Here is a 25,457-nt window from a genome sequence, read left to right on the forward strand (position 1 = left end):
CTTCAGTGTAGAATTTTTATCTTTTAAATATTAGTTACAGTTCAGTATTTCAGAGCATAAAATTTCAGATTTGACTTAAGTAGGCATGTTTGTATTTCATACAGCAGGAATCTATTAGGTGCAATTCCTGGTTAATCTGTTGAAAAAGGAGCTCTTTGTCCAAGGGTTCATTTAAAAAGCGGTAATAATATCTCTCTAATCTTTTTTCTTTTTTGTTTCGTACATTCCTTTTTACTTAGGTTGCACTCTGAAGTTCTTTGACCATACTTCCACTTTAATGCTTTGTCTAAATTAATCTCTAATTCCTTTTTTTTCTTTCTGAATTGCACAGTGAAGAATTAAATGTGAAAGCACAACTCTTTAACTTGGTTAGAACTCAAGATTATTGTCTTTGGGCTTTTGAATAAAGTATCCATCCAAAAATAGGATCTTAGACAATGTAGTTTTGTTGATGTTTATGTAAAGTAAAAAGAGATCAGTAGAAAATGGGAAGAAAGGAGCTAAAGGTGTAGGGAAGGTGGGATGGGTAGGGGAAGAGTAAAAAGGGAAAAGAAAAAATGTGAGAGAATGAAAAGATGGAAATAAAGTGGGTGTAGATGGGGAGGGGAGGAGGGGTGAAGGGAGGGCAGAGGTAAGGGGAAAAAATGAGAATCAAGACTTGTCATGTAGAGGTACATGATCCCAACAATGAATGTAACTGTACTGTATCCCTAAAATGTACCAACGAACTCAATTAAAGCTGAAAAAAAAAAGAGAGATCAGTAGAAGATGATTGAAAAAAAATACTCTATTTTCCTTGAGGGGTTTAAATATTGAATAACATCCCAGTGCTTTATATTTGTACTTGCTTGCTGTGAATATTTATGTTGAAAATTTTTCATTTAGGAAACCTTTTCTGCACACCTCCTGTGCTACCCAGCAGGCTTTTGGAGTTCAAACAACCGGAAAAGATGATGTTGGGCTTAAGGACTTGACGGTTTAGGTGGAGAGAAAAAGAGGCTTCCCATTTATTTCATGTACATGCACTCAAAGATAAGTCTCTGAGGGTTAAATACTTCTGTGGCATTTATTTTAACTGTACTTCCTAAAAACATCAGTGTCAATAAAGGAACTAGAAGTCACTTTTCATTCAGTCATCTGCTCTGACAGCAGGTGTGAACCATAACTTAATCAGAATATTTTTTGGAAAATAAACATATCCTGGAGTCAAGGGATCAACTTTCCTGATTTGGTTGGCATATTGTTATAGATTCTGCTCCAGAGAATTAAATTGCTTTCTTTGACATTTTTGCACCTTTTCAGAAAGCAGGGATCTCCTAATCGTTGCACTAGAATGACACTAATTTCTAGAATTTCTGTGCTGCTTATTCCTGCACAAAGTAAGATACAAGGGGAGGAGTTGAGAGTTGGTTGCTGATGTTTAGTCTTGGTCGCGTTTGGATGCATAACCTATAGGCTGTGGCTTTTCTTTTCTGTGGTGCTTTGTGAAGCCACTGAGGGACTTAGTGCTGCTGTGGATTCTCATGTTGCTGGTACATTCTAGAAAGGGTGTTTCATCTGTAGTTCTCATGGTTATTTTTACTGTTAATATAAAACTATTTACTATTTCTCTGTCTGTGTTGGGAATGCTTGGGGCCCTATAGTGCTATGCCCCTGACTTAATTTTGTAAATAACTTAGAACTAAATTTTATCAGACATATTAGTTGAATCATTCAAATTGTGAATTAACAAAAACTTATATATCAGTGGATACAAGCAAAGAGTTTTGTTAAATGTGTACAGGATATTTTACTGACTTTAGGATAAGATTCCTGTCTTTATAAGATAAATTTGAGTTAGTAACAGTAATGCAACCTCTATAATCCTAAACTAGTTGAGAAGCTTGAAAGAATATATCAGAAGCATAAGAATGAATGCTATCTCAAACATTGTTCAAATTTTACAAACCAGAAGCCAGGCTTAGATAACATTTCTTTACAGGAGTACTTTTACTAAAATAGGCTTAAAAACAAGATAAGACAAAAAACTCTAGTGTTTTTAGAGTAATTTATATATTTTGATTAACATAGGCACTGTAATTCTTAAACGTTATTTCAGTGCTCCTGCATTCAGCTTCAGGTCACAGAAACCCAAAGCCAAAATCCAGATAGGTGATCTGAGGACAGTAGGTTTGGTTATGTTGCCCGAGATAGCAGAGACCCAAAGTTGTTGTCAGTTGTAGTTATCTTGGTCTCAATTCCAGTCCCAAGTTCCCCTCAGTGTCTTAGACAGTTACTACCAGTGTGTTAGTCACATCCATCAATCAAATCCACATTCTATCTGTCAGGAAGAGTAAAAAGGTAAAAGAAGGTCACATCAATACATCTTGGTTGCCACTTATGTCTAGCTTCCTATTTGAGAGTTAAGCTGGGGGTACTAGCATGAAAAAAGAAAAAAAATTGAATCCTAGCTTGATTCTTTTGCAAAAATTGACAAGCTGATCCCAAAATTCACCTAGAAGTGCAAGGAACCCAGAAAAGCTACACAATCTTTAAAAAAAAGAATAAAGTTGAATTGACATTTCCCAAATTTACTACAAAGCGACAATAATTAAAGTGAGATAAGAATAGAATATAGAACAGTGGAATGATATGGAGAGACCAGGAATAAAATCTTAGATTTATGGGCAATTGATTTTGACAAGCAGCAAGATAATGAAGAAAGGACCATGTTTTTGACAGATGATGCTTAGACTTTTGGATAGACACAGGCAAAACATTGTAGTTGGACCCTTATCTACAACATGTGTAAAAATTAACTTACAGGAGTTACACACCTACTATAAAGGCTATCAACTATAAAATGTAGACATAAAACTTCCTGACCTTGGGTTAGACAGCAGTATGTCACCTGTGACACCAAAGCAAAACAATAAAAGAAAAAGTAAATCTGACTTCATCAAAATGTAAAACTTTAGTACTTCAAGGGACAATATCAGGGAAGTGCAAGACAGTTGACATATAAGAGGAAGTATGTGTCATATACAGTGGTGCCTCAGTTTATGAATTTAATTTGTTTTATGGTTTGGGGAAGATGGCTGTGGTTTTGTCACCCAATGTTTGTCACTCAGTGTGGAGCTTGAAAACAGAAGCATTTGTGAATCAAGATCTTACTATATCTCATAAGGAACTTGTATCCAGAATATGAAGAACTTTTATAACTCAACAATAAAAATATATAACCAACTTTAAAAGTGGGCAAAGAATTGGAATAAATAGTTAGCAAAGAAGTTATAGAAATAGATGGGTGTGGTGGAGCACGCCTGTAATCCCAGCACTCGGGAGGCTGAGGCAGGAGGGTCGCTGTGAGTTCAAGACCAGCCTGGGCTGCGTAGTGAGTTCCAGGTCAGTCGCAACTACATAGTGAGACCCTGTCTCAAAAAAAAAAAAAAAAAAAAGGAGAAGGCATGAGTACATGGAGAAAATGCATCCCTTTTTCGTTACTGATGGGAATGTAAAGTAGTGCAGTTGCTTAGGAAAACAGACTAGCACTATTTTAGAAGGTTAAATGTAGAGTTACTGGATGGCCTAGCAGTTTCATCCCTAGGTATATATGTAAAAACTATGCAAACTTACTGATGCAGAAACAGCTCCCACAATGTTACTCCCACAATGGTAGGTATTATTCCATACCTACCAAAGCTGAATGATCCCAATGTCTGTCATCTGGTGAAGTGAACAACAAAATGTGGCATATCCGTATCCTGGGAGTATAGACGAACCATGAAAACGTGATGCCAAATGAAAGAAGCCAGACACAAAAGGACATATATTTTATGAATCCATTTAAAGAAATTGTCTAGAGAGGCAAAGTTATAGCCTAACGCTGGGGTAGGACTAAGGAATAGCTGCTAAAATTATGTGATCTCTCTTTGGATTGATAAAAGTAAGATTGTATTAATGGCCACACAATTCTGAAATTATATTAAAAACCATTGAATAGTAAACTTCAGTGAATTTTCTACAGTGTGATTTTTATTTTACAAAATCATAGAAGTTTCCCATATCACTTTGAGTACATCCCATTGGCGATAACTTATCCTAAACTCTGTGGTGGCTAGCAACAGTATTCTGCATTGTAGGAAGCCATGTGTCCATGAATAAAAGGAGACAATTATTGAGTATCTAGCAATCTCTGCCACTCTGCAGTTAAAGTAAATCATACTGAGAACAACAAAACTGGAAGTCAGCGATTATTATTGATGAAAAGCTTTCTATTACCATAAATAGTAACCTATTTAAAATGATTTAAAGATAGCATATTCGTCAGGTTTCATTTCTAGAACCAATACCTGACATACACAACTTAAAAGAGGAAGAGTTTATCTTGGCTCACCATTTCAGGGACTCAGTCCAGGGTCGGCTGGCTCCAAAGGAACATGGCCAAAGGATGTGGTGAAGTAAAGCAACTCATTTCATGGCAGCTGGGAAGTAGACAGAGGAACCATGTCAGAGCGGAGAGGACCAGGGACCACAATAGTACCCAAAGTCACGCCTCCGTGACCTACCCAGACACATACACACCCAGAAGTATACTTTACTAATTTCTCAGACAGCTCCCACAATGTCCTTCATTGAAGCCTAACCCCGACATAGTTCTGAGAAAATAGCATTACCCTTATTTTTTAATTTGGAAATACAAAGGGAGGAAACACCCTCTTTTTTGTTTTTTGTTGTTGTTGTTGTTGTTGTTGTTATTGTTGTTTTTGGTTTTTTGAGACAGGGTCTCACTGTGTAGTTGAGACTGGCCAGGAAGTCACTATGTAGCCCAGGCTGGTCTCGGACTCACAGTGATCCTCCTGCCTCAGCCTCCCGAGTGCTGGGATTACAGGCATGTGCCACCATGTCCAGCTCTAGGAAAACACCCTTTAATTTCATCTGATCAAGAATATATGGGATCTGAATAGTGAAAAATGACTATGTCGAATTATCATTGGGCTTATTGATATCAGCTGGGTGATTGACTCCCATCTGGAAAGGGATAAGGAAATTTCTTGGCCCCCTAGGATGCTGCAGTCTAATTCATCACAGTCTAATTGAAGAAACATGTATACACATAAAATTATCGACACAAGATAATTTCTAATTACTCTAAAATTTAAAAAGACAAGTGATGCACAAGTTCAGTTTTTGAGATGATGCTATGCCCTGAGACATCTGGGGACAGTCGTAGCAATAACACTTGTAGAGAGAGATATTAATGTGGCTAGTACTTTTAAGCATCTGACATGTATTATCTCTCTCCCCTCTCACAACAGGTGCAAAAACTCAAGTCACCCTGTGGGGTGAAGCCTTTCCAGACCCTTCCTCTGATCCTTGGTTACACATTAGTACACCTGAGACATTCCAGGACATGCAGACTCTTGGGCCCCAGGACCAAAGATTCTGATTGCATTGTTCCGACATAGGACCACATGCACACATACACACAGGCACACCAGTGGAATTTTTACACGTCTCAAGGTGATTACAGTGAATGTACAGCCTGGGGCTAGAACTGTCTTCCTCAGGGCTGCAGGGTCCTCTCATCAAACACAGGGGACAACTGGCCCTGAGACAGTCAGGTGTGCTCTCATTTTTGGAAGTGATTAGAACAGGACAGCTGCTAAGCTTAACTGGTACTACTGTTGATTACGGTAGTTATCTTTTTTTTTTTTCCGGAGACTTTGATGACATACTCCAAGGTATGTCTTAGTGTTCACAAAATAACGGCACCTAGAAATGTGTGCAGTGCTGATATCGATGAGTGTGGAAAGGCAGGCACATGATTATTCTTGGAGGATCATTTGGGGTAAGGTTATCAGTGAATTTTTGGATACTAAAATTACTCATTTTGTCTTCCCAGATTTAGGACACTGATTTTTTTTTTTTTTTTTACACTCATGCTATCTGTGCCAGAAGCTTTGTCCTTTCCAGCCATTTGATACTCTGGGAAGTTCCTGTCAAGTGGCTTCAGATGCGGTAGCTGTATTTCATTGATACCATGTCTGTCCTTTCCTCCTCCATCTTATACTTCGTCATAATATGTCCTCCATTGAGCTAAAAGAAGTTTCTTCTCTTGTTCTTAGAGCTTCTGTTTCTTCAGTTCATATTTACTTCAGATTATTACCTGTGTTTAATGATTTCCTAACCACATCCTTCCTGATCACTTTATAATTTCTCCCTCTCACCTTGGTGGCCAGTTAGTTACTTCAGTATTCTCCTCCCTCTCTGTTACTTCCTCTTTGGAACATCCTACTGCCTCTTTGTTGTAGACAGCTTATTTTTCAGATTTTGTGCTTGTTCTTTCACTTTTCCATAGCAGTTGAAATGGCATCAACTCTTCACCTCTTCCCGCACCCATACCTTTTCACTCTGGGTCCTTTGGCTGTGGCCCTTTTGGGACAGGAAAGTAGTGTCACAGTGCCACGTTCTACTTGTGTTTGTCTGGGAGACAGTTAAACCATTAGGACCTCAGACCCTGAAAATGTTTGAGGATGCTAAGTTAAAAAGCATTTAATTGTATTTCTCAATTTATAGAATGCAATGCAGCCAAAAGAAGGAAATTTTTTTTTAGTTTGAGCTACCTTTGCACAGCGAAGGAAAGTTTGTGTTTATGAAAAATACTTAGAACAGTCTGCAACAGAAACTCTGTGACCATTATAACCACGAGATTTTTGTCGGTGCTGAAGGTTATGTATGTAGTTGCTTTAATTCAGGTAGGCTCACAAGTGTCATAAAAAAGGAAAACTGCAACATGTCACCTGCGTAATACCACAGTAGGAGGGTATTTCTCACGTAGCAGCACAATGTGTGGTTATGGTAGGTGGTTTGTTTCACTAGGTATTAATTAAGGAACCAGTATTTCTGGCAGCTGTTCCATCTTCAGCTTGATCCAAGGTGTTCCTGGGAATCAGTATTTAACTATTGGCAGAGGAAAGAGCACAGAGGATGGCTTGTGAGCTGCTTCATGGGTGAGGCCAAGACAGGAAGTGGGAAATGTCATCTCTGCTTCTACACCATTGGGCAGAACTTGGTAGCATTCAAGGCTAACTGCAAGGGCAGTGAGGCACTGGGATGTGCTGTACACTGGGATACAAGAGGAAACTCATTCTACGGCCAGCCTCTGCCACTGAATGTATTTTTCAGATGTTTAAGTTGTGAGAGAAATATGGTGGTTTTGAGTATTTAACTGACTCTGTCAGTTTCCATCCTCCATGAAAAGGATTGTAAGGTCAAGTAAACACATAATTAAAATGATGCAACATTATTAACTGAGGAGGCGCAAGCACAGTGTTACCACTTGACCAACTTTATATTGGGAAAATCACAATTATTAAATTAGATTTGTAATGGGAGCAACATAGAATGATGTTAATATACTCATTGTTGATAGATTTAGCAAGACATAAAGACCAGTTTTCGTTCATTACCGATGAAAAACTCTGAAAGTCAGATTCTCATTGCATATGTCAAGTCAGATTATTTCCAGGAGGCCTCGTTAAGTCAAGAGATATAGTAGGACCATAGACAGGGTCCTACTAAGGCACTGAGAAGAAGCCAGGATAATTGGAAACAAAAGTATATTTTTATTTAGGAATAAAGTAGACTTTATAAAAGGAAAGTAAATCAGCAATATAAAGCTGTGTATTAACACGTCAACCATGGGGCTGTAATTCATGTGTCTCACTGCTGGACAGCTCTGCACCACCTGTGGTACACGCATGATGTCTGATTAGGCAGCGTGGGATAGTCCATTGGGTGGTACAAGTCACCTGACGGGACAGTCGTGCATGTACCACTGGTGGTTCATGCTGGCAGGACCATTTAACTATCCGAAGTCAGGCATTTGGGGAACTTCAAGGATCAAAAGCAAATGCCTTCTGTATAGATGCAGCTCCAAGGTGTTGACTGAGCCTGTTACTCTAGTATGAAGTATAACACCAAGAACAAAGGAATACAAGTGTGCAGAATAAAAAACATTTTTATTTACTACTGCCACACTCATGACACATTTTGGAGAATTATCCAAATTCACATATAATTGCGTTTTTCTTTTCTCTGTTCTGTTAACTGTGATGTGTTCTGTGTGACATGAAAATGACACAAACAACAAAAAAAAGAAAAATATGGATTGATGTCTCTTATTCTCTGGATTTTCTCCATCAAGAGAGAACCTGTCGGCAGTAAGCTAACAGGTTTAGTGTCACACACATTTAATAATCCTAGTATACTTATATAAGTTGAATATCCCTTATCTGAGATGCTTGTCACCAGCAATGTTTTGGAGTTCCAGTCTTTTTCTGATTTTGGAATATTTGCAAATACATCTTGGGGTGGGATCCAAATCTAAACACAGAATTCACTTATATTTCATATATACCTTGTATATATAGCCTGTAGGTAATTTTATATGATATTTTTAAGGTACCTGTATTTTTATTATAACTCTCACATGAGGTCAGGTATGAAATTTTCCACATATGGCATCATGTTGATGCTCAAAGATTTTTAGATTTTGGCGCATTTCTGATTTCAGAACTTTGGATTAGGGATGTTCAACCTGTACTTTGTCTTCATGTTTAAAAATAAAAATGCATTTAATACAAACTTGGTTTCTATTATGATGTTGCAAAACTGCTTGAAGTGATTCAGAACCGTCCTAACATAGAAAAGGCTACAGTTAGGCTGTAATTCAGATATGTTTATCTCTAATGATGGACAAAACTAAAATAGCTACAAGTAGCATAAAAATATAATATGGTTAAAGGGTGGAAAATACTGTAAATAAAGATTGATTTATTAGGGTATTTTTAAAGCATGACAAAACCATGAGGCAGTGAGTTTGGGCCGCTCTATTGCTTGGCTGTGGATGCTAGAAGATCTCCTGTGTTCCCTAGCTTCTATATAAACATTACTTGAAGCATGTATAGGCTAAGTTTTAAAGCACAAAAGATTATTTTAATAATCAGTTTTACATTATTTTTCTTATAATTTCATTGACGTATTAGTGCATAAACATTAAGTTGAATAGTTTCCTGTGCTCATAGTTTTAAGACAAACTTACAAACAGCACAGAATATAAGGAAAGCTACATTTTTATGCAGTTTAAATGAATACAGTTAGGATTAGGACCAGGCTCAGAAAGACATCCATGAAGAGATTAGATCTTTGGAACCTAGATCATGAGGCTTTTTGTATTGAGCCAAGGGCTAAATGGGAAACATTGAAGGCAGGTAAGCCGAACAGTGTACAATATTTTTTAATGTTTTATCTATAGCAATATTTAAATAAATTAGAAAAATGAAAAGCCAGGTGGAAAATACAAGAGGTTAACTCTGTGAGGACAGGCACTTGGCTCAATACTGTACTGGCGTGCCTAGATCACGGTTGTCATCAGTAAGTCTGTGTGTTATATGAACGTACAATCTACGGCTGTCAGGTTGCAAGGCAGAAATGGCATGTGGAAAGTTGTGCTGGAGAAAAACTGATCAACTCTCGGCATCTACAAGGGAGAGAGCAGTGGAAAAGCCTGAGAGGAAGGGGCCAGGACCAGATAGAGTGCCCAGGGTGACGCCCTTGTGACCCACCCAGACACATTCAGACCTGTGCTTTACTAATCTCTTAGGCTGCCTTCAAGCCAATCAAGTTGACAGTCAAGATTAACCATGACTAATATAAAGGAGAGAGCTAGTGAATAGGCTTAGGGTGGAGCCTTCACCACTGCAGTGATGGCTGATCTAAAGAGGAAACGAGAGAGAGAGAGAGAGAAAGGTGATTCAAGAGACTACATTGGCCAAGAAGCGAAAGAACAGGAAGGAGGAAGAGCCTTCACCACTGCAGTGATGGCTGATCTAAAGAGGAAACGAGAGAGAGAGAAAGGTGATTCAAGAGACTACATTGGCCAAGAAGCGAAAGAACAGGAAGGAGGGTTCCCATTTGTGCATATCCAGCTTATAAATACTTTCTTTGGATTTGAAATTGAATCTTTTTTTTTTCAAAGCAGACTTTCTTTGAAGTTATTCTACTGTTAAAAATTATTGTAATGGGTATGTAAGAATAAATGTTGGGATCAAGGTAAAGCCCAGCAACTATCAGACAAATAAAAGTGTCCCAGAGGCACATGGAGAAATTTTAGGATGGCATCATGTTTTGGAATTTAGCACAAAGTTCTTTTACAGTTCTTTTTACTACATCATTAGCTAAATATATAAATTTTAGTATGTTATACATAGTAGTTAAGCAACAGGATAATTATATCACCAAAACTTGTTTACTCTGTGAATTTGTTTAATGCAGTATCTCATCAGTGGCCTACCCTAGGATATATTGATTCTGTTGTTTTATTTCTAGACATTTTTTGTGAAAGTTTATTTTGCCTAAAGCAGGCATATAGTTCAGCTATTAAAAAACGAAAAAGACATACACTCAGAAATAGGCATTGGTTTCTTACTACTTTATGGCTTTGATTATCATTCTGAATCCTCTTGCCAGAGTGTTTACTACACCAGCAAGCAGTAGGATTTAGCATTAAATTTTCATTTTGATTAACAACTGCAGTTGTTTCTTAGTTTCCTCTTTAGAGCCCACTGTGGACTAAAATTAAAAGTTTTTATGATATAACAATTTAGTTGCAGAAAAATGACATTTTTCTTTTTTCCCTGACTGGCAGTGTATTCTACCCCTGAATTTCTTCCATATGCCCCATGGCTCTGGTTGCTCTCTGCTCCCATCCATCTTTTATAATACCACCAGATTCATTTTCCTAAAACAGTTTTGATCATTCCATTACCCTTCCACAGCTCCCATTAACTCCCTCTTGTCTAAGTCCAAGGCTTCATCAGGGAGGGAATAACCCAAATGCTGTATTTTTCCTTTAACCTTTTCCTTATGTTCTCTGCTCTGAAGTCTGTCTGCATGCTAGATTTCTTGTCCTTCTTGCATAGCATGGGTCATGCCTGCTGTACATAAAACTAAATGTAGGGGCCGGGGATTTAGCTCAGCGGTTCGGTGGCCTACCTCTCAAGCGCAAGGACCCGAGTTCGATCCCCGGTACCAAAAAAACAAAACAAAACTACATGTGACCGCAGACTTCTTGAATGCAGGAAGTAAGTCTCTTTTATGTTTTGGGCTACTCTCCTATCACCTGTTCATAAAAGATTCTCAATAAATATTTGTTGGATAAGTGAATAATAAATAGAAACAAGCGAACTCCCTTCTTATACATTCATGATCCTCTTACCTTTTACTTTTTATTTCCCCTCAGCACCTCTCACCTTCTAATTAATTCGTAATGTAACTACTCACTTTTGTGGTTGATATTAGCTGTCTCCTCCCTGTCGGTGCTAAGCGCTTTGTTTGTTCTTTGCAGTGGCCCTAGTGCTCAGAACCCTGCTTGTGATACTGGTTGAGTGAATGAGTAATACTTGAAGCTGAAGGTCAGCTTCTCCATTTCTTGGGTTTTTGTCTGTCACTGATTTTCAAAATAAAGGACAGTGTGATAGGAAGATTAGGGAGACAAGTAGGGAGATCCTGAAGTAAGTTTCTGTCACCCTAAACAAGTTTCCTAACTGCTCTGTAGGTCATTTCTGAACCTGTTAAAGGATAACATGACTGGACTCACAAATGTTTAAAAAAGGATTAAGTTTTAGGGAAAACGCATACAGTAGAGTTAATAGCTGATGGTCCTGATCACTCCTAAGATGCAAGACTTGATGCTATGCATTTTCTTCTCCTTATCACTGTAACAATCCTGTGAAGCAGAGAGACTGTGGTTACTCTATCCTACAGGGGAAAAGAAAGGTGCTGCCCAAGACCACACAGTGCTGGATGGCACAATATCCACCCTCCAGCCCTGGTGCTTGAAACTGACTCCTCTGCCTGCTGTGCTTGCTCTTCTTGGTGGGGAGCTCTGCAGAGGGTTTGATTTCTTTCTTGGAGGAGTTCTAGACCTTTCCTTCCTGCCCTAACATGCTTGAGGCATACAGTGGACCTTTAAGTACCAGTGGGCCCCAGAAGAGGTCATTGTGTAAAAACTTGAAGGGCAGGGATTCTGCTTTCAAAATTTCTAACTGTACTGTATCCCTAAAATGTACCAATAAACTCAATTAAAAAGAAAAAAAATTTTCCCCCTTCTAAATAGCTCCCCCTTCCCCTCAACCCTGCTATTAATGTGCTTCTACCTTCAGGTCAGTTTGTCATTCCACTCCCACCTCCTTCACCAAAATAAAGCTTTTAATTCTTTGTATTTTCCACCACAAAGATAAAATATTCCTGCCTTAAGACTTTTAAAGCTCATTCATTGCATTATTGGTTTGGAAACAAACTGGACGGTCTATGGTTGGGATAACCAAATTGACCATTACTGCTTCTCTATTGATTAAAAAAGGCTTGAGGCCAGGGATTTAGCTCAGCGGTTTGGTGGCCTGCCTTGCAAGCGCAAAGACCCGAGTTCAATCCCCGGTACCAAAAAAAATAAATAAATAAAGGCTTGAATCTTTTAATTTCAGGGAGATTTTTATAAATGCCATTTCAAAATATATAGTTACATAACTAGTAATTCTTATTATAATAAAGTTAGCATCAAAAATAAGGAAGGCTGCTTTCTGTGTAAAGGAATTAGCCTTTTCAGATATTTTTATTGAGCATTTAGAAATGGCTCACCCAGAATTAATGATTTGAATTACATCAGCATCTGAAAAACATCGTTTATGTTTCAGGGAGCGTATTTGTCTTTTGAAATAATTTGTCATTGGTTCAAAGACTAAAAAGGTATTTTAGAAAATATTAAAAATAATTTTATTTGTATACTATAAAGTTTAATTATGCTTAATTGATTGGGAGATTTGGTAGGCCAAAGAACTGGCAGACATAAATTAAAAAGCAAATATAGGCATTTAATATCAAGTACTCTTTCAACAGACATAAGTATACTGTTAATTTTTTATAGCTTTGTTGCAGTGATTAAGAGCATAAGCTTTGGAATCGGTCTGGCCTAGATTTGAATTCCCATCTGAGAATTTGCTTATCTTACCTAACATTGTGAACCTTTATTTTTCTCACTTGTAAAGAAGGAGCAATATTTATTTCATTGTTATCTTATTATGTGAAATAATATTTTCAGTGTATCTAAACTATTCCTAATGTATTTTAGGAATGACTAAATTGTTATAATTGAAATATAATAATTTAGATATAATGAAGTGTTTGAATATTGCTTTGCCAAGTAAGTAGGAAGCATTTTTGTAGAACTCTGTACAGACACTCCTATTTATTGAGAGTTGGTCACTAAATGAGGAATTGTATTTAATATATACCTTACAGTGTTCACAAAAAGACATGCAGGTCAAAGGAAAGTAGATTGAGGGCCAGGGATTTGGCTCAGTGGTTCCGCCACCTGCTTTGCAAGCACAAGGACCTGAGTTCGATCCCTGGTACAAAAAAAAAAGGAAGGTAGATTGTTAAACAAGGGACATCAGTACACAGCTTTGAGCTTGATAGGGAATACTTCTGTTTTTTCACCAACTCAGAAGTAAACTTTATTTATCTGGGGCAGGATAAACTGTCAACTTCTACACTAGTGAAATTTTAACCAAGAAAATGTGAATTCTAAGTTTCACAAATAAAATTGTATTTTCCAGGAGAATGCGTAGAAGGACTGCGGGAGAATGATTACCTTCTGATTCATTCATGTCGTCAGTGGACCACCATCACTGCCCATAGTCTGGAAGAGGGCCACTATGTCATTGGGCCAAAGATAGAGATTCCCGTACATTATGCAGGTAAGATTCTCTTCGATGGCAAGAGACAGCAGAGAGGAAGGTACTCGAAGAGCTGTCATTTTCCTTCACAGTGGAAAAACAGGAATTGTCTATAAACCAGACTATGTAAGTGGTGAACCCATGGCACGCATGCCACCCTGGGTTCTTTGGATCATTGAAAATGCTAAAAGTTACACATTACCGAACTCTAAGACAGTGTAGTGGTTTAGAAAGAGAAGAATCAGACACTTTTATGTGGTTATTCAGACACTTTGATGTGGTTATTGAGTCTCTCAGTGAAAGCTTAGATTCATTTTGTCATAGATATTTCTAATTAATGCAGCTAGATATTCGTAAGATGAAAGCTTACAAAGAGAGAATTTCTGTGTAGTCTTAGAATTAATATAAATATGTGTAGCCAGCCGTTGAGCTTCAGGCACCCATGTCCTGAGTAACCCTGTGTATGGCTTCATTGTTGCTTTTGTGAATGACTGCAACATAATGATTTCAACAGGTGTGTTGCACAGGTGGGCATTGTGATTTGGTTTTCGAAGTTTTGGCTCAGAAGTTCAGAGCCATAGGCTTGTAGAACATGTTGCTTTTTCACATAAGCTTGTGGAACACAGCTCTGAGATGACCCCACTGTTCTAGTTAAGTGAAGATAACAAGGCATTTTAACCAATGACCTGTACAGCTCTAGACTGCCACGTTGTATCTGATAGGCCCTTATGTACTGCTCACCAACTTATCCATTCAGACAGGGCCTACTGTACTCCCATGGTCCAGAGCAGCATATGGCTTTTGTCCAATGTTTGTTGAATGAATGACTACTTTGGTACTCTTTCTGATTCCTAGGAGTCTTAAATTTCTGATCTGACCCAGGAATCACTGAGCTTCTCAGAAATCTTTCTTACTTAAAAGTATAATAAAGAGAATTTCTCTACCCTAAAACTTTGTCTTCTAATATTGCATTTTCTAGCACTTTGAGTAGCCTTCATGGAAAACAGGAAACACTAAACTGCAGAAGGGTTTGGTTTTGTGGGGTTGGTTAGGAACCGAGCAAGCGAGGCAGTTCTCATAGGAGTAGAGAACATGACGGGCCCTCCCCTGTGCAGGTGAGAGTTGCGTTACTTCTGTCTCAGACTCTGGTTTCTGCCTTTGTGGAAACTGAAAAAGAGGATAAATTGCAATATTGCTTCATCACAGAAACAATTTTACCTAATCTGCTATCCTTCTATTGGTAGAATGAGTTTTAGGCTTTCCCACTCCCAAAGCCATTGTAAATAACTCTGAAATCAGTCTTCCCAGAGGAAGGTTCTTGTTCGATCATTTCCTCAAATCTCTTTAGAGACCTCCATTCTGCCACTGGATTCTTTTTCTTTTTGTTTAGGGCCTCAAAAGTTCCAGTGTACTTCTCCAAGCTTTTCTATGCTGAGGAGGGAACCTTCCAGTCCAGCTGGATTAGTCACCTCACTGTTTCCTGAACATATTCACCACTTTTCTGTTAAAACGTTGCCCCTCTGAACTAGCCTTCCTCAGGCATGCTGCTTCTCCGAGTCTGTAGTTGGGTCAGAAGAGTGCAGAGGTCCACTGCCGATGGTGGAGAACGCTGAGGTGGTCTCCTATTGTGTCACGTTTATTTGACACACATTGTTACATTTTATTCAGTTACCTCTTCTGTGCATACCTGGTGTCCTTGAACAGTTGGACTATACACTTCTTAACAAAGTAGGCCAATTCTAAAAAACACTGCGTCCTTTGTATAAACAGTATACTTCCTTTATGTGTATGGATACTCCATATAGGAACCTCCAACTTGTGCATTGGAATCACCTAGGGAGTTTAACAAGTTGCTGGGTCCTGCCTCCAGAAGCTCTGGTTTAATTGGTCTGAAGTGTGGAGGGTGGGCATCAAGATTATTAAGTCTTACTCATGGTTAAAAATGCAACCAAGATTGGATATGAGTAGTAAGACAAATATTTGCAAATGTGTTAGTATTTTGAGCATTTGTTTTTACCTTAGTAGCCATCTTCCGATGGAAAGAAAAATAAGTCATTTTGCAAAGCTTAGTTTTTATTTAAAAGAAAGATAAAGGTATCCATAACTGGAAAACCAGGTATCATGTTGCAAATGGTACATACCTTACTGTTTTTAAAACGAAATTAATGTGCCAAGACAAAAATGAAATATAGACACTAAAAGATCACCCCACTTTACATTAAAGGAGAGAAAACATTAAAGAAAAATGTGAAATAGGACCAAATAGTCGATAACATCGTTTGCCGTTAGGCAAAATAGAATGCATAGTTGTCATGGATGTCAGTCTAAATTTTCTGAGCTGTCTTCCAGAATTGCTTCAGCAAGAAGCTCAGGTAGAAAATGTGAAATATAAATAGATATTGTCAATCACTTTGTTTTGGGGCCTCACCTCTTAAGATGGCACCAAGAACCGTGCTTTACGAAGAAAAAAATTTAGTGTTTTGCTAGTTTTTAAAAAATTTAATAGGCTAACATAAGTCAGGGTGATGTGTTATGATTACACTGTAAAACTGAGACTTGTGTATTGGTATCATCAATTTAGAAGGGTACCCAGCTTATAATGACATATATTTTGTTTTGAAGGATATACTTATTATGAGTTTCAGCCCTTGTAATAAAGAAAGCACAAAGTACATCATGGAAACCAAAAATATCATTTTATCTCTCTAGTTTATTTGTGTTCTTGTTTTAATTAGTAGAGGAAAACTTTCATCCAAGTATATATTACTGATTTATCAGAATCAGTAATATATACTAGGTTCATCTGGGTTGAGATTAATTGTCCATTCTTTGAGAAAGATTAACAAACAGTAAATGATTAAATATATTAACATCGTAGTGGTAAAAGCCCACCACCTTGATTAGATTCCTGGTTCTGTCATTTACTGTCTGCATTACTTTGGGCAAATCACTAGACCTCTGTAGATCGTACTTTTCTCGTCTATAAAGTGGAGCTAGTTATAGTTAGTTATAGTTAAGGCACCTGGGAAGATTAAAAGATGTAATGCAAATGTAACACTTTTACAGTTCTCAGCACTTAATGAGTGAGTGCTCTGTGGATGTTAATTAGTGGTGATGATCACAATAATGATACTAACAAAATGTTTAAAAGGATTTAATTCTTTTATCTTGCACTGTTAATTTCATACAAGTTGAATACTGTTTCTGTTTGCTGAAGCCAGCTGAACATTGGTACCCTTCAAAATTATTTTGGCTACTTTTTTTTTTTTTGCTTTGTTTTTTTGGTTTTAAGCTTTGCATTTTGAGGATGCAATAATATACTCCCTTATTTATGCAATTTTGCTCATTTTAACATCATTTGCCATGTTTGATTTTCTCCTCCCCACCACCACCATGTGCAGATATATACGCATTTTTTTCCTAGATTATTTGAGAGTAGACAGCATCCCCTAATACTTCCCTGGATATCTCCTAAGAATAACAATATCCTCTTATATAACCACAGTGCTGCTAGCAAGTCCAGGACAGTTAATACTTTAATCTACAGTCCACGTTCCCGTCCTGTCAGCTGTCACAATAGTGGCCTTTACTGTACTTTTCCCTCCAGAACAGCATCCGATCTGGGACCACTTACTGTATTTCATTGTTGTGTCTCTTCTGCATGCTTTTGTCTGGGGCAGTTCCTCAGAGTCTTTGTGTTTTGAAGACTACAGGCAGGTTGCTTTACGGAGTAGCTTTAACTTAGGTTTCCTGCGACTTGTGCTTAGGTTCTGGCTATGCGTTTGGGTCTAGCCTACTGTGTCCGTGACGTTGTGTCCTCAGGAATGACATCTTAGGGCAGGGATGTCCATCTGCGCTCATTGATGATGCCACTTTTGATCACTTGTCTGATACCTTTGCTGTGGAATCACCATTCCTAGGATAGCTGAAGACCCATAGCTGTCGTACTCCTCGTCTAGATCTTCCTGCCCTTCACTCCGCCCTGATCGAGCAGTTATAAATCACTCTCCGTTTTGGTTTTTATTACGAAGATGGCAAAACAGTGCTTTTCTACCTTAACTCTGTCATTCCTTCTTGTATTTGTTAGTCTTTGTTCTGATGTAAGGAAGATCACACACTTCTCCGTTTATTTGCTTACCTGTTGTGATTAGCATGGACTTAGGGACCTGATGCCATTCAGGGGTTATATAAATATGTTAATGTCCTTTATGCTAAAGCCCAAATTATCTGGAATTTGGCCATTTGAGCAAAAGCTGGCACCTGTATCTTAGTGACTTCCTCCCTTCATTTTTTCCAGCATGTCCTTACTTTCTGGCATAGGTAGCGGGCATTCTTCTTAGTCTGAGCTGCCGTACTGTCCTGTTCCAGGCAAGGCCCCTCACTTTGTGCCCTTTGTAGATGGAATCTCTTGGACTTGGGCAGTACACAGACTGAGCAACCACACCACAGCAGTTATATTCATGCATATCCTATAGTGGTCAGACTCAGCAGTTTTAAGAAATCACAATTCAAAGTACATTTCTATAATCCGTATCAGATTTTCAGGAAATCCCACAGGTAAGAAAAAAAAAAATAACTTCACAAAACTTCGATAAAAGCCAAATATGACTTTAAGTTTGTGTCCGAACTATACCCTGAAATACGAAGCTCCTTCCTCTAGATTCTGAAATTATTAGAAATGTTTTGGACGAAGACTTTTCTTATTCTGGCAAAATGAGTTTTAATTTTGGGGAAAAAAAAGTTTGCTTGGTAGAACAGTCAGTTCCAAGAAAGAGAATGTGTTCAGTCAGCACCATGTTTGCTGACAGTGGAGAAACTGCTCAGAGAAGCCGATGTTGTGTATAGGGGTTGCCACTTTCATACTACTGTTACTCAAAAGGCATCACAGATACATTTTGTCTCCACCTTCTAACTTCTCATTGATTCCAGACGACAGGCAGAGATTTCCTAAAAAATACAATACAGAGCTCAGAATTTTTCTGTTTCTGCACACTGAGAACATCTAACTTCAGAATTGCCTGGAACTTCAGGCACTGATAATTCATCACCTTTTTTACCTGACTTAGTGAACAAAAAACATCTGTTTGAAAAAAAAAAAAAGTTTGAACCTCATACAATTTAATTCTGGCTAAGAGCTCCTAAAACAAGTGATTTTCATTTTATAGTTTATGTAATTATCAAATTCATGTTGTCTCTGCAACTCAGAGTAGTCAGTCATGCAAACCCAAATTATTGCCAGGAAAGTGTATGTCTCATTTCTGTGACCCTGCACCAGCCTCTTAAACCTAATATATTCCTGATTTGTCCTAAGTGTAATTTAAACTCCAGGTCCTGTGAAGGCCTGGATACTTCATGGCCTCTGTAAGTGTTTTACTCCCTAAACTGTCTCTCGGCAATGGAGATTTACCCCCAGAAAAACATGAAGATGCTGAGATCTAACTTGTGTAAATGATTTCGCATTTGCACCAGCACATTATGAGTCCCAAATAAGGGATTCCTCTCATGAAAGTGAGCAAAGAGAATGTGAGCGGGATATAACTGAGAAACTAAATGGTTCTGAATGTAAGGTGTGTGTATCTATGGTCCACCGGTTTATAAGTTAAAGGAATTCTGAACAAGTTCATGACAATTTCAGTCATTGGACAGAATCTTTACTGTCACTGTGGACGAACAGATTGTCGCTTGAACATAAGCATCTGACAACGTACACTCCAGCCATGTTTGGCTTCTATTTTTAAATTCTCATCCTCCTGCAAATCCAGTGAATCTAACAAGCTGCAAGATCTCAATACTTTCCCTCTTAGCCGCACTAGGTACAGAAATAACTGACACTCGCACAAGGTTGGTGAGAATTGCTTGTATGGTCTTCAGGGGGCAAGTACCTGGATTTGTAACAGTGCCTGTTGTTGAAATCTGGGATATGCAGTGTCTGTCTCATGGGGGTCAGATGGGGGGATTATGATACTTGCATAACCTTGAATTGTAATTACTGAACAAAAGGAATTGTTGAAACAAGCTAATTTTATTCTCTTGGGTTGCAGGTTTAATTAGCTAAAATCTTTGGTTTACCAAAGTAACTGCTAGTGTTGACAACATTTTATGTACTTTCTGTTTTACATGGGATAAAGGTTCTGTGATAAAATGGACGATAACTGAACTTCAAAAGAAAAAATGTCCAAAGAACCTTTATAGTTGCCAAGGAACATTTATCCCAACTAGTTTAGCCACTAATAAATAGGAGACATCTAAGAAGCAACTATTTTTCATGACTGAATCTTTAGATCTTGGTTAACAGTAACTTAAATCTATTTAGTGTGTATTATTCTCCAGGTATATTATTCCCTGTATTTATTCGTATAACTTTAACAGCCCAAGAGGTTTGTTCCATTGTTATTTGTACTTCACAGAAATACAAACTAAGCTTCCAGGATAAAAGTAGCTTGTAATATTATAACCCAGCCTCTAAGTTTGATCTGAACCCAGGATTTGTGGCTACAGAGCTTGCTCCCTTCACCACTAACCCTTTAAAGCCCTAGAATATGGCACCACCTGTGGGGAAGGCATCTACCCATCCTAAAGAAGAGCAACTGTTAGAATTAGCCAGTACATTGCTCAGAGGGATTGTTTGCTTTCTGTTTCTACCTAGCTGGATTTTGACTGGAGGGAAAAATTAAGTAGCTCCGTAAGTTTTGACTTTTTCAGATGTACAATCATTTGCCTAGGGGTAACATTCCCATCTGTGAGTAATTACCAGGAATAAAGGCAAAGACAGAAAGTGCTTCCAGGGGGGCCCCTAAGCAGGTAGAGAGTACCTCCCTGTTGGGCCTGGGGTCAGAGCAAAGGCCAGCGGCCTAGGGAAAGAGCCTCTGTCATATGGATGGAGGAAGGTGGTAACCTTCAACCACGCAGGCTCAACGAAGGAAACTGAGGAAAATTCGATTATGGAAGGTGGTTAGAAATGAACTGGAAGTAAGACAACAGCAAGGATCTCCTGTTTTGTCATTTTTTGAGTTAAAGAGAATCCAAGAGAGGACATAGGAATGAAAGGGTTTTTGATATTTATGTTTAAAGAAGAATGCAATCGAGAAATCTTTCTAGACTGAGTGGAATGATTTGGAAGAGAAAAGAGAGAAACTAGTTAAGTAACATAATAGGATGATGTCAGGAAAATTGTCTGCCACCTTTTCCTCAAGACCTTGGCTCCTCCTACAGGTATGAAAAGCTGTGATTCCTGTCCTCACCTTTCAGAAGGGTCTTGGTTATGCTCATAACAAGTGAAAGTTTGGACAACCCAGTGAAAATGTGATTGGATTAAAAGGGTGTAACTTTCACAAAAGGTAAATAAAACATGGCAAAGCTTGTCCATTCAGACTCTACTCTACCACACAGACATTTCTGTGTACCATTCCTCCCTCTCAGGTATAGGGTAGGGCCCCTTCTCGAACAAGGGCCTTAGGAGCTAGCATCTGACAAGGTGGAGAATTTCATTACGGCCACTCTTATGCAGAAAGGCAGCATGATGAAGGAGATTATGGTAATATTTCTAGGTTTGTGGTTGGGTGTGGGAGACAGGGATTTGGGAATGAGGAACTCTTAATTTCCACGGTTTGCCATGGAAGAAAAACGGGAGCCGAGTGAAGAAGGGCAGGAGAAGGTCAAAAAGTGACTTTGCTTCCAAGACCAAGTGCCATACTTTGCAGCATTGTTTTCTGAGTTTTACTGATCTCTCCCTCCCCATTTCTTTACTTAATTACTTAAATTTTGTAGCTGCTTTAACATAGTATTTGTGGGCAGATGGAGGATAGGTGGATCTTCACTCATTCAGTCTCATAGTTTAATTCAGAACAAGGGTAGAGAAATTATATCTACCTTTGCTAGAAGAATGAAGATTGTAACCAATCTTTAGTATATAGCTTTGGTATAGCTGGTGTCACTTCTCATTGTTCACAACTAATAACCCAAGGAAATTTTAATGTAAATGGTATTCATAAGGAGATTAGAGAATTATTTTGATTTTATTAGTTGTGATACTAATATTGTAGTTATGATGGAAAATAGCCTTATTTTTAGAGACATACTGAATTACTTAAGGGTGAAATATTTATAATTGATAAAATAACAAACAGACAAAAATAGATGAATATCTGGTGAACTGTTAAAATTGTTAAAACCAGACAAAGGGAACATAGATATTCATTCCCCTGATTTTCTATATGTTTGAAATCTTCTGAAATAAAAAGGGAAAATTGACTCAATGACATGGCAGCCAATGACAAAGTTAATTGTATTGTGGAATTCATGAGTGATATTCTTACTAATGCCACTGTCCTACTGTCTTGAGTCCTGTTTATAGCCTTTATTTCTCTATGAGTGAGAGTACCCCTTTTCACTAGCTTGCTTTGTTTCAGTCTGAAATGTTTGTGGAAACAGTACAGTGAAAGGTGAATTTAAAAAGAAATGATTTGGCTCGTACCATGTGGAACCACCTTAGTTCTGGCTTCCTGTGGAGCCAAGATTGCTCCCAGATGTGGGTACTTTCCAAACTTGCCCCAGTTTCTCAAGGGTTAAGGGGAAGAAAGGTGGGTGGATATATATAGGATTAAGGAGAAAAGGAACTTTTTAATTTTCTTTTTAAGAGCTTTATAGGAGATATGGCAAAGGGGAATATGAGCAGATATGTTGGAAAGTTATTTGATGTCATATTTATGTGGCTTTTCATAGTTGTTCTATAAACACTAGTAAAATAACTTTCCTAAAAACTTTATAACCCCTTGATTGCTGTTCTCACATTCCTTCTCTTTACCCTCAGAATCCTTGCAAGTCATACGCTTAATGTACAAAAAACAAAAAAATCTGAGATTAAAAAAGATAAACCTGTGGCACAAAACAAGGATGGCATTTGGGGATCAAATACATGCTGCTATATTCTTTCTTTTCTATTTTAGGTACTCAGTGGAAAGCTGGTGCTTGAAAGAGCTAACTTCAGTTCAAGTATAATTTAACCTTTGAGATAATGTGATTAACATCAGGTGGAACGTTTGAACAAGCCACCTGTGACTGCACTGTTAATGGGGTGTTTATAACGTAGATAGGAATGTGTTTGTCTCACTTTATAATTTGATTTTCATATTGGGTTTGTACCTCTAAGAGGTAGGGTGACCTTTGAAAAGGTTCCCTTTGGGCTTTTAGGAATTGCTTTGAGCTTTTCCTCTTTGAAGAAAACAGATTTAATCGTGCATTCCAAAACTCATTTTGATCCTAGTAAAACTTTCTGAAGTCACTCCATTCCTTAGGATTCAAACCACTTGCCTTTACCACACATTAGCCAGAAAACTCAGGTGCTGGCTTTCTGTTAAGACTTGACACATCTAAGTTATTGTTTAGTGTACTTTAGCAGAAAAACAGCATACTGAGTATACTGCGCAGACTTCCTTCCTTTGGGGGCTGGAGGATAGGGGATCCAGGCACTTCCATGTTGAATTTTAGGAAGGTGTACATTACACACTGCCTTCAGCTTGTTTGAACTGGTTTACAGAACATTGTGGGATTTGTCCCTCAAAGCACGTCAAACCAGTGAGTGTAAGCAAGCAAAGTAAACACACAGCTTTTATTTTCTAGATGTTAAAAATCATTGTAGGTAAATGAAATGCAGTGGGCACATAAACATCTGAAATATTCCACTGCTCCATTATGCCTTTTACATTCCATATGTTTTAAGTGTTCGGTGGCAGCTGTGTTGTTTCTTAGCCCCAGCCTTTCTCCGTTCATGGAATCAGACACCTTGTGTGGGAATGGCCGTGCTCTGTCCACCTTGGTCCCTTTCTTCCTTGCCCCCAGAGTCACTGTGTGCCAAGTCTTGTTCTATTTCTGCATCCTTAAGCAAGCAGCTCCTTGCTCTCCTCCTGCAGTTGATTTTCGATGTGATTGTCTGATAACTTTTGCAGGAGCTCTGTTGCTTTCCTAACTGGCATGAACTCCCCAGAGGTGCTCACTGGGTGGATGCCAACTGTGGCTTGATGCTGGGCCCCACAGCCTGTCCATTAGACACCCCTCAGGCACCAACCAGCCCAGACTCTGTTACTGCTCTCCTAGGCTTGGCCCTGTCTCACCCTCTTTCTTGTGTGTGGAAGGCTCACATATCAGTCACTTTCCAGCTGTGATATCCTACCTCAAGTTCCATTTTCCTCAAGAAGTTTTTCCCAGTTTTCCATGCCATATAGATGTAGCATTTGTTCCTTCTTTCTTCCTCGTTCACATCCCTGTAACTGTGCCCAGGAGAAGTTGCCTGGCTCTTAGTCTTACAGTCACTGCTGGATCCTTGAAGGGAGCCTGGATAGAGTTCATCCTATCAACATCTAGCACAGGCTTGAGAAAGCTAAGGGTTAAATAATTCTGACCCAACTGAAATTGATTCATCCTTAAAGGACAGATATATCTTAGTAGGTTTCCTAAGATGCCTGGAACCTGCCAGGAAAACAGGTCTAGTGTCTTACTCCCTAAAAAGGGGAAATGCAGCTCCAAACTTGTCAGGAAGGGTGGCTAAGTACACACTCATAGGGCACAAGCTGAGCACTGCCTGGGAACCTGAGCATGAGGAGCAATGGCTTTGGTCTGGGAGTCAGGGGTGAAGGCCTTTGTAAACAACAGCAAAAAAGGCATCCCTGACCATAGCAGCCTGAAGGAAGGCTGGACTGTGAGTGACAGTGAAGATCCAGTAAGTGGCTGGGGGGATAGATCTGAAGGAGATAAGTTCAGAGATCTAGCTTTGTGCACAGATAAGGAATTTGAATTCCCAGCCAAATAATGAGAACCTTGGTCTCTGTGCGGGGGAGGGGGCTCCACAGAATCTGGATTTCAAAGATTCCAGGGCAAGCTCCTTCCTCTAGGGGAGAATGCAGAGATGGTGGGGAAACCGGTTAGAAAACTGATGAAATAGACCTGATGAAAGACAATGAATGCCTGAACTAAGTTGGGTCAGGAGATAATATGGTGAGGTAGAAGTCGATGTCTACATACCAGGAATAAGGAAACAGGAAAATATAAGTTTGAGCATGTTTTAACTTATTTGTCCAGTCAAGGAAATAGATCCTCGTCTCCCTCTTCTCCCCCTCCCCAGGAATAAGGCATAGAGGGCACTTGTCTGTGTACACTTTCCCCGGTGGCTGTATTTCTAACATTATCTTTGTTGCTAAAACATTCTTTCCCCTTAAAATACGTTTTGTCAACAAAATAAAATCTTTCAAATTCTTGCGAATAGTGGAGTAAGAAAGTAAAGATTGAGATTTCTTTTAAAAGCCCTTTGCAATCTTTTCGAATGCACGGGGTCTTGTAGGAGTTTCTCATCACCTCAAATACAAGACTCCAAGCCAAAAAGAATGCCCTTATATTTTAAATATTTGGGCCTGCCTGATACATCAGAGTTTAGAGTTCCATAGAAAAGTGTATTTGGAGTAAAAAGATCAGGTGATGAAAGGAAAAGTGCTGTGTGAAAGTCTCAGGCTTAAAAAAATAATATCACTGGACATGGTAACGCACGCCTGTAATGCCAGCACTCGGAAGGCTGAAACAGGAGGATCTCTCTGAGTTTGAGACCAGCCTGGGCTACATAGTGAGTTTCAGTGAGTTCCAAGTCACTCTCAACTATACGGGGAGACCCTGTCTCCAAAAATTAAAAAAAAA

The 25,457-nt window shown here is 38.6% G+C and overlaps 1 protein-coding gene across 1 annotated transcript in view; it reads left to right on the forward strand.

Moving 5' to 3' along the window:
- The window catches only part of Garem1 (GRB2 associated regulator of MAPK1 subtype 1), a 171,281-nt gene that overhangs the window by 21,335 nt on the left and 124,489 nt on the right, over window positions 1-25,457 (forward strand). Inside the window, exon 3 of the mRNA XM_010641489.2 lies at window positions 13,659-13,799. Within this exon, the coding sequence (XP_010639791.1) occupies window positions 13,659-13,799 (141 nt within the window). The remainder of the gene's footprint in view (window positions 1-13,658; window positions 13,800-25,457) is intronic.

The sequence above is a fragment of the Fukomys damarensis genome, unplaced genomic scaffold (assembly GCF_012274545.1).
Source record: "Fukomys damarensis isolate Sample0158 unplaced genomic scaffold, DMR_v1.0_HiC HiC_scaffold_30, whole genome shotgun sequence".
Taxonomy (NCBI): Eukaryota; Metazoa; Chordata; class Mammalia; order Rodentia; family Bathyergidae; genus Fukomys; species Fukomys damarensis.